Source organism: Sinocyclocheilus rhinocerous, unplaced genomic scaffold, assembly GCF_001515625.1.
Source record: "Sinocyclocheilus rhinocerous isolate Xijiao unplaced genomic scaffold, SAMN03320098_v1.1 scaffold215, whole genome shotgun sequence".
NCBI lineage: Eukaryota > Metazoa > Chordata > Actinopteri > Cypriniformes > Cyprinidae > Sinocyclocheilus > Sinocyclocheilus rhinocerous.
The window spans coordinates 266,593-277,447 of record NW_015660885.1 but is presented as its reverse complement, the minus strand read 5'-3'; the positions used below and the strand labels follow the sequence as shown (position 1 = coordinate 277,447).

General features: G+C 34.6%; 1 protein-coding gene across 1 annotated transcript in view; it reads left to right on the top strand.

Annotated features, from left to right (window-relative positions):
- dync2h1 (dynein cytoplasmic 2 heavy chain 1) overlaps nt 1-10,593 on the top strand; it is a 96,262-nt gene extending 85,669 nt beyond the window's left edge. The window contains 6 exon segments of the mRNA XM_016535131.1: nt 1,000-1,209; nt 2,147-2,236; nt 7,894-8,003; nt 9,897-9,978; nt 10,054-10,170; nt 10,256-10,593. Coding sequence (XP_016390617.1) covers nt 1,000-1,209; nt 2,147-2,236; nt 7,894-8,003; nt 9,897-9,978; nt 10,054-10,170; nt 10,256-10,414 — 768 coding nt within the window. The 3' untranslated portion in view covers nt 10,415-10,593.
- Nucleotides 10,594-10,855: the final 262 nt, after the last annotated feature.

Sequence of the window (10,855 nt, the reverse complement as noted above, 5' to 3'; positions counted from 1 at the left end):
AGGCTTGGTGAGCAGAAGAGACTTCTTTAAAAACAATAAAAATCTTACTGTTCAAAAACTTTTGACTGGTAGTGTATGTTAGCCTATAGTTTGAAGTTAAAGATATTAATATTAATTAGGTGAGTCTGAGACGATTATATGACAGTGATTTCACATTTCTTGTTTGTATGAAGGCTAAATACAAATAAAAGGTGAACATGAATTTATTTGTGCTGTTTTTTTTCTCTAAAATATTATATTGTTTTATATGAGGTGTCATAGACTTGGCAAATTAATTTTTCATAAGTTTGTATGCACAGACATCTGTTATGAGTGTTTTTGGCAGTTTTTACGAGGCTTTTTTTAATAGTGTTCATATCGATATCGGAATTATATCGTATCGACCGAAATTAAGAAATATATCGTGATATACATTTTGGCCATATCGTCCAGCCCTACATTGAAGTACTAAAATTACTAAAACTAAAATAGAAATAAAAAATATATTAAAGCAAAATAGAAATATAAAAAACTAATAACAATGACAAAAGCACATAAATTTACAAAAAAAAATTAAGAGTGAAAATAACTCAAAATATAAATAAATACTATAATAGTGTATAAATGGGCTGTTTTTTTGCTACTGTACCTGTACTGAAAGATGTCTGTGTAAAAGCCTCTTCGCATTGCATTACAGCACTTTTCTGTGAGTTTTCTGTCAGTTCAGTCTTGTTTTTAACCGCTCATCCTTCAATAACAGCCTATCGTGACAGATTCATAAAACAAGCAGAGCTGAAATGTGCCACTCAAATGTTGTAGCATCCTGTGAACTCGTAAACACAATTTTATCTCCGGGTAGACAGACTTTTGCCAATTTGATATGCAACAGTCAGTTTCCACCAGCTGTTTCGTGTGCAATATGCATTAAACAGTCCGTAGGCGTGTCCTTTATGCTGAGTCTAGATTTTGATTGGTTATTGATTCCTGCCGCGCTCTGATTGGCTTTTGCCTCTTTTTCAGGGTTCCTCATTGATCCATCAGAAGGTGGCTCCGCCCAGCGAGGGCGTCGGCTCTCCCATTCTCTCATTCGTCCAGCTGGAGCAGTTTAATGCGGTGCGATTGGTCCACAGCATTCACCAATCGCTGGCCTCGCTCAGTAAGGCCATCAGAGGCACGTCCCTCCTGACCGCTGACGTACACAAACTGGCCACTGCACTCCTGAACCAAGAGGTGAGAGTGAACGCCGGCACCTGCTTGATTAATGAAGCAATACAGTATGATATGCTGGGCTAAATTACACCATATATTTGCTGAATGAAATCCTTGTGTTTTACTAATTTTGTGATGCTGAAGTTTGTCCAATTCTCAGACCATGTTCACATGCATGACATTATTTTATGCATAATTCTGATTTTAAGGTTAGAATTATGACCAGTGACAGAAGAAAATGCAAACATGAGCCAGATAAAAAAAAGATGGCTCAATATTCTACTGATTAGTGAAATATACATATATATATATATATATGTTAGTAATTTTGTTGTTTGTTCTTGTCTTTTTTTGTTTATTTGTTTTTTATTAATTTTATTTCAGTTTCAGACTATTTTTATTTTAGTCAATTTTTATGCTTTATTTTATTTTAATTAACGCAGATGTTATTTTTATATTTTTGGTTTTCATTTTAGTTAACGATAACAATGCTGGATCATCTTGTGGGAAAATACACACGTATGAAACAGCATTTTATTGTATTAAAGGGAAAAAAAAGATGTTGCAAAATCGTACTGATTAGTGAGAAAAAAAATTGAAATTAAAATGAAATATAAAGTATAAAAATGTTTTAAGTAATTATGTTGTGTTTGTATTATTTTGTATTACTTTTTTCCCCTTGTTTCTTTTTACTTTCTATTAATTTTATTTCATTTTTAGTAATTTTGAGTAAATAAAAATATGTGCACTGCTTATTGATAAGTGCATTAAAGCTGATACATATATATTTTCCCACTTATTTTGTGGGAAAAAAAACTCTGATGGAAAGTTTTATTGACATTTTTAGCTCCGCATCATAAAATTATGCAATATTAGGCCTTTTTTGCAAATCAGCAGATAATTGTTTTCAGGATGCAGGCGATGTAATCAGAGCTGACTTTCTCTCTCTCTCTCTCAGTGTCCGTTGAGTTGGCAGAATAAATGGGAAGGCCCTGAAGACCCGATGCAGTATTTGCGAGCCGTCGTGTCCCGAGCGCTTGCGATTCAGGTAAACAAACTCCTGCTGTTGATCCAGAGGTCGTGGAATGTGTTTGACCTCCTCCAGGTGTTCTCCAGTTTGTTTAGCCGTGTCTGTGGGAGCGTTATGATCCTAGAATGCAGGAATGCCACGAAGGAGCCGTGTTTGTTCAGGATGCACCTGGCTTTATAAATCGCTCGCATGTTTTCCTGCTGTAATAGGGCCACGCAGAGCGATCATCTGACCTAATGAGTCTCTGGAGACGTTTACCCGCACCGCCACAGGTCTCCCGTCAGGCTCAACAGCTGCCAGCAGACGCCGCTGCGTGTGTCGAGGCATCTCTCGTTGTTTTCCGAGCGTAAAGCCATCGGAATGTAGGCCGCAGTGACTCATCTGATCATATGAGGGTTCTTCTGTGCTTTTATGCGCTTTACTCTCTTTTGTGCTTTGGCTTCGGATAAAAGCGCTTTCTGAATAGCAGCCCTGCCATAAATTCCAGCTCTGCGAAGCTCGTGACGTACCGTTTCTGATAACATGGGGTCTCAGCGCTCCAATGCCCATATTCCACAATGCAGTTTGGTGATTGAACAACTTTTCTGTGAAGCATTCATGTAGCCATACAAAAATTGACAATGGTAGGTTATTGACTTTATTGTATTGTTACTGCAATAAAGCCACATTAACTGGGTGTTACTGTTGTCAAATAAATAAATATATGTCATATGTATATAATATATATATCATTGTATATGATATATATCATTATATATTACGTATTATATATCATATTATAGACTATCATTCTCTTGAAGATGAAACAGTAAAATAGATATAAATAAATAAATGTAGTGTTTTTGGGCATGACAAATTATATAAACATTAAATATATATTTATTGTGATTTTATATTTAGTGTACATATAATTTGTCATGCCAAAACCCACCTACCAACTTTTTTTTATATTTAATTATATATATATATATATATATATATATATATATTCATTCAACATTTTATGTTTTTTCATATTTATTTTTAATATATTTATTCACTAGGAAAATTACTTAAAATCAACATAAATAAAGTTAGTGCTTTAGATAGAAAGATAGACACACACACAGATAGATAGATAGATAGACCTTGAGTGCAGGAAGGAGGAGGAGCTACGTTGCGTGAATATTAAAGTCGTCAGACAGGGACTCATGAATAATACATGAGCGCACCAGCATCACCTGAGGGAGAGTTCATTACAGCTGAACACACACAAACAGCAGCGTGTGTATTATCATGTACATTAATTACATGACTGACATCATGTAATATTGTGATGGTGTGTGTATGTGTGATTATGAGAATCTGTTTGTTTAGACATTAGTGCTCCTGAAACCCCAGCCTACTGTAAACACTAAAGCAGTAAATGTTAGCAGGTGTGTTTTGTGTTTGTCATCTGCTGACGTGTGTATAGAGAACTGTGGGAGCGTGACTTTCAGAGAGACAATCTTTCTATGCACATGAGAGTCTCAAAAACATGTCTGGGTAACATTTATTGCGTTCTGATGTGGGGCTGAAAAAATAAAATATATTTCGCACCAAAAATTAAAGCCTGCAGCAGAACGGTTAAGATTTGTGTTTGTTGCATTTTGACAATATTTTCATTTCACATTTTCACCTCAGAATTCTCATTAATATTTTTTTATTGCTGAAATATTATTATTATTGTTGTTGTTGTTTTTATTATTATTATTATTATTATTACTGCTACTACATAGCAGCAGTAATATTAAAATATGATTCTGTATTTTTATAAATTTAAAACAATAACAATAATGTGTTTTTATTACAATTATTATTATTATTATTAGAGGTCGACTGATAGTGGACTTTACCGATACCGATGGCTAGGTTAAACCGCACTGGCCGATAACTTATTAATCAACCGATAGTTTTTAAAATGAATACTGTATGGAAACTAAAATAGTGCTGAACTTTATTACACACACACACACACACACACACACACACTCACCAAAGTACAGAAGCATACTTTTCATATGGAATAAAAATATTCATATTAAATATTAATTATACATTGATCATTAATGTTAGTTCATAGTTCATCAACTAATGTTAACAGATGCAACTTTAAAATTTAAAAATGTATTTTTTTTATTATCACTTCAAATACATCTTCATTAACCTCAGTTAATGTTACAAATGGAATCATACAGTATTGTGAAGTGAAAGCATTTCATATAAACCCAAACGCGATCTATATTATAGCTCTCCATATGAAGCATACAGACTTTATTAGAGCCACAGAAAGACAAACGTTTTGCTGAAAAATGCACAATACACAATTTTACAGCCTAGGATGAAGTCGTTATGCACATTAACAACGATTTGGGACAAATATAATGTAATGAGTGGCGCTCTGCAGCGCGGCAGGATTTCTGTCACTGAATGAACACATTTTTCTCACATCACAGCTTTAAATCTGCATCTTCGCTGGCTTACAAATGCATTAACGTGACCAGCTGGATATAAACTGACACTAATAGATGGTAACAGTCGTGACATTAAACATTTGGGTCGGACTTGGGTGTGTTTTGGTCACACTGTTAACCGCTTGAGGTTTGCGTCCTCTCAGCCTTCATGGCAAACATACTATTTCACTTTCTCCACTAATGCAGCATCTAGTCAACAAATTAATTACTTTATAATGATATGAAAACATGCACTATAGTAGCCTATTCTGTATACGCTCCATTTCATTGTCGATGTTTTAAATCCGCATCTGAAGTGTCCTGCTCTGTGCAGTGCTCAGTGTCACGTGTCAAAACAAACAAAAACTACTCAGCCGCTCCAGCAACGGATGGGAAAACTATCGGCATGGGGTTTTGCCGATAACCGATAGTTACAGCAATCAACTCTTGGTGTCGATTAATCGGCAAAACCGATAAATCGGTTGACCTCTAATTATTATTATAATTATTATTATTATTATATTTATTATTAAGAATAATTATAAAATATATTTTTTATACAATTACAACAACATAATAATAATAATAATTATTATTATTATTATTATTGCATTACAGCAGTAATATTAAAATATAATATTGTAATTTTATACATTTAAAACAATAACAGTCTGATCTTATTGTTGTTTTTATACCATAACAGCAATAATTAAATTTTTAAATCATTTAAAATGATAATAATTATAATTATTAGTGTTATATATTATTAATAATAGAAGTAGTATTTAAATAAAAATATATACATCATGATTGTATTTGTAGTTATTTCTTTCAATTTTTTTTATTGTTTTACTATAATATAGTAGAAAGTTAACTTTATTACATCAATTATGAATATGTGAATGAGAATTATTATTAAAAAAAACGACTGAAACTCTTGGTAAAAAAAAATAGGCTGCATATTCTTTATGCAGAATATATATCTAGTTTCTTTAGATTGTGTGGTGAAATGTGAGCTGGACATGTTTTCATGAGGTTCACTCGCAGGCCGAGTCTGAGACGAGAGCCACAGTGTGTGTGTGAGCTGGAAATGAGCCACAGTGTCCACAAAACACCTGTCACTCGTGTCCGATCCGTCCACCGCTGCTGATGTGAGTCAGTTTGACTGTAAGCAGTCCTGCGGAGCGATCCCACAGAAACACTCCTCATGATGAATGTGTTTCTTCAGCTGGGATGATGATGGTGATGGTGATTTGAGCTGCTCCCTCAGGCACTGAACTGAACCAAACAGCCTTGTAAACTAATGAAGGATGAAGGTTGAGTGTTCTCGAGCGGGAGAATTTAGGTGAAAGAGTGTCAGAGCTTTACACTATTATAGCAATTCTGAGTTCAGACTTCCTCCACAGTCCATCCAGAACAAGTCTGAAAGTCTTGCAGTAGCAAAAACAGCATTTTAAGGGTCCGAAATGATCCTGAAAACTAAATTATGATTGTTTTTTGTTCCAAGAAACTGACTGCTGTGGGCCTTAAGGGTCAAATTTGGCCCCTAAAATGCTTATGAAACAGGTTTGCGAACGTACAGACTGACCAAAATGAAGGTCATCGAGGTCCGCGTGCCGAAACTCACCCCGAGATGGACTGTAATCGACCTCAGGACGGCTCCTCTAACAGATAATTGTATCTTATCCGTCAGCGCTGTTATGACGCACACCTGCTCCAGTGAGTCGAATTTCCACAGCAGCAGCTGTTTACAGAGATCTGTGAAATCTGTAAATGTGAGCCGACGAACAGATCTGAGCACAACACACACCTGCAGAAACGCACCGACTCCAATAAACAGGAAATCGAGCGTGTTTGTGTGGGAAAGTGTTCTGCTAGTTCCTGAACACAGATCTTGCTGAAGTGACCTTGAATGAATGAATGAATGAATGATGCATTTATATAGCGCTTTATTGTGTATTGCTGTACACCCAAAGCGCTTTACAATCATGTGGGGGGGTCTCTCCTCAACCACCACCAGTGTGCAGCATCCACTTGGATGAAATATAATAGAATCTGTTATGTGTTTCTGAGTTAATTCGGCTGGAAGTAACAGAAATTAATTGTAATTTTAGATGCAGATTGTTCGCTATTAGTATTATTAAATTAATAAATGTAAACTGTTTGTTTATTTAATAATTATTTTTAATTAATTATTTATTTTATTTTATTTATAATATTACAGCTTAATAATATGTTATATAAAGGCCAATTCATACACTACACTACTGTTTTTAAAAGTTTTTTTTTTAAACAAAAATGAATGTTTTTCATCAAAGATGCATTAAATTGATCAAAGGTGTCAGTAAAGATATTTATAATGTTACAGAAGATTTCTATTTCAAATAAACTAAGTTCTTTTGAACTTTCTATTCATCAAAGAATCCTGAAAAATAAAATGTATCACAGTTTCCACAAAAATATTGGGCAGCACAACTGTTTTCAACATTGATAATAATCAGAAATGTTTCTCGAGCAGCAAATCAGCATATTAGAATGATTTCTGAAGATCATGTGACTGAAGACTGGAGTAATGATGCTGAAAATACAGCTGCGCATCACAGAAATAAATTACACTTTACAATATATTCACATAAAAAACAGCTATTTGAAATTGTAATAATATTTCACAAAATTACTGTTTTTACTATATTTTTGCTAAAATAAATGCAGCCTTGGTAAACAGAAGAGACTTCAAAAAACTGAAATGTTTAAAAAACATTAAAATATCTCAGCGACCCCAAACTTACAGAAGTATATATTAATTTTCACACAAACAGATGATAATGTTCTGTTCATTCTAAGCACAAAATTAGTTTTTATTGTTCATCAATACTGAGTTTTATTACTGCAACAGTTGCACAAAAACACGCAGAGCGTATGTTGATGTCTTAAATGTGCTACTGCTAAACATATAAAGACGGACGCATACAGAAACTGTCTGCTGACGTTCTTAGAAAGACGCAGCATGTGAATCTCTGCCGTTCTGAAGCGTGAAGTCCTGTGAGGAGAAGCAGCAGGTGCAGGGAGAGATTTGAGAAGGAAACGGCGATTGTTACTGTACAACAGACACCAGCAGCACTCCAATCACTTCAGTCATCACACACACTGATCTCCACGACCAATCACTGCTCTGTGTGTGTGTGTGTGTGTGTGTGTGCGCAGGGATGGGTGGAGAGGGCAGAGAGGGGTGGACTGCTGTCGGAGATGCTGGATCTGTCGGAGCTCTTCCACCCGGACACTTTCCTGAACGCACTGAGACAGGAGACCGCCAGGTGATGAACTGAACACACACCTGAGAAACACACGTTTCTGAAGTGAACTGAGGAGACTTATGCCCGGGTTATTATACTTAACTAAAACTATAAAAAAAAAAAATGAAATTAAGTTTAACTGAAATATTTTTTTCTCATTTTCATTTAGTTTAACTTCATGTACTAAAATAACTAAAGCTGAAACAGAAATAAAAATTAACTATGTAGACATTAAAAAAAAACTAATAAAAATGACAAAACTACAACAACAGAACTGCAAAAACCTTAAAATTAAAATGAAAACAAAAAATATTACAATTCAAAATATTAATGAAATAATACTATCTTGATACTAAAATAACACTGCCTACTAAACTAAATTTAAAGAAATAGTTCACCCAGAATGAAAATATGCTGAAATGTACTCTTGAGTTTGTTTCTTCACCAGATTTGGAGAAGACAAAAGCTGAAACTAATCCAGCATTAAGATGTTTTTAACTATAATTTACGAGTCCATAATAACACTTCCTCCAGTGTAAAAGTGGTCTTGTCTGAATCAGGAGAGAAATCTGCACAGATCAAGCACCGTTTACAAGCCAAAACAGCTCTAAACAAATATGGGGTGAATTTTGATGTGAGAGACAACAGGAGATGGACTTTTTTACTGGAGGAAGTGTTATTATGGATTATGGACTCATATTTTAGCCAGAAACAATGGTTTAAAGTTAAGTTAAATAATGAATTGATGGACTGGAGTCGTCACCTACACATACTAAAATAAACGTGATAAAAGGTCATTTACAGAATAAACACCTGCTAAACCAAACTTGGGGTCACACAAGTTTCCTCAGGTCACATACAGTACAGCTGATAAACTCGAGTTGATTTATTTCTCATACACCTACTAAACTGAACTTATAGTTTCTTATGTAACAAACACCTGCTAAACTGAAACCTTGAGGTAACTTACATCACCTGCACACCTGTTAAACTAAACTCACAACTACTAAACTAAATCACATACTCCTGCTGCACTAAAATGAGCTCATTTACATAAAGAAGTCTTTACAAAAAGAGCCTAAATTCCCACACATTTCAATGTTTGAAGGGGAATTTGGGGGAAAAATATTTTTTTTCCTAAATTCTGTGTTTTTCGTTTTCATTTTTCTGGATTCTATTTTAATGGTTTGATTACATTTTGGTCAGTAAACAGAGACGGTCTGATCTCATGAATTTATAAAACATAACTACTGAATAATTAAAAAAAAAAGTTTCAAATGAAAACATTTCAAATGAATTAAATGAAAATAAAACTTAATTGTATATATTAAAACTTGGATGTAAAAAATTTATTGATTTAATAGTAATAATAATATAATAATATTAAATATTAATCTATATTGTTATTATTACTACTTAGAGAATTTCATTTTACTACACAATACTAATATATTTCATGTCATATCATTTCCATAAAATCAATGTTGTTGTTGTTATTTCAATTATTACTTTGAGAAGTACATTTTATTATACAATAGTAATATATTTCAATTATTTTTCATAAAATCAGTTGTTATTATTAGTAGTAGCAGCATTAATAATATTACTATTATTATTACTTTGAGAAGTACATTTATGTGGTTTAATAATGACTGATGCTAGTCCACATCGCTGTTTGAACTGAATTAATTTTACAGCCCTAATTTTGATTAATTCATCGAAAATTTGTTAAATGCTATACGGTAAATTCCATTTTTAGATCCCGATTCTGCGATTCCACCAGTGTTTTGTGCATTGCAGAAATCATATCGTGAAAATGATTATTAAAAAATAAAATTACAGCTATCATAAGTGAACTTCGGGGGGGGGGATGAAATGCTTTGTTTTGATGTGGTCTTTATGTCTTTCTGTTAGGTTGATGAGCTGCTCTATGGACAGTCTGAAGTTTGTCACGTCCTGGAGGGGTCAGATTACTGAAGCTAAACTACAAGTGAAGGTACAGAAGCTCATGTTTAACAGGATTGAACTGAACTCTGCCGGTCCGTGTTAACTGAACTCTCTCTGTCTGTAGGTTGGCGGCTTGCAGTTGGAAGGTTGTGCTTTTGATGGAAAGCGTCTGGCTGAGAGCCATCATGACTCTCCCAGTGTGTCTGCTGTCCCTGCATGTTACATGGCCTGGATCCCGCAGGTAACACACACACACACACACACTTTCTCCTCTGATGTTTCTAGTGAAGGCTGTGCGTTATAGAGTGTGTGTGTGTGTGTTTCAGAGCGCCGTGGGAAGTTATTCTCTGGACGAGTGCATCTCTCTGCCTGTGTACAGCAGCGCCGAGCGTCAGCGTGTGGTGACAAGCGTGCAGCTGCCGTGTGCTGGAGATCATGACACATGGATCCAGAGCGGAGCGGCGCTCTTCCTCAAACAGCAGTAACACACACACACACACACTGTGGCATTTACACAATCCATTTATAATGTGAGCGCTTTATATGCTCGCCCTGCTTGTCTTTGGCTGCATATCGTGGTGTTTTTGTCATGATCACTGCACTAAAGCTGCTGTGAGACGATAGTTTTAATCAGTCTTGTTGCAGGTATTTATATTATTAAATAAAAGAGTTTTTCATCAAGATCCATCCCTCTCTCTCCATTTAATTTCAGTGCAATTTTAGTACTTGACATTGCAGCAAAAACTGTACGTGCATATATCGATGCAACTGCAACTCGGCTGTGTACAGTGAGAAATCCATGCAAAATTGAACAAATTAAACAAATAATTAAAAACCAAATAAAATCAGTAATGAAAGAGACAGAAAAAAAATAGTAGAAAATACACATATTTAATACGAATACAAATAAAAAGGGAAAAATAAAA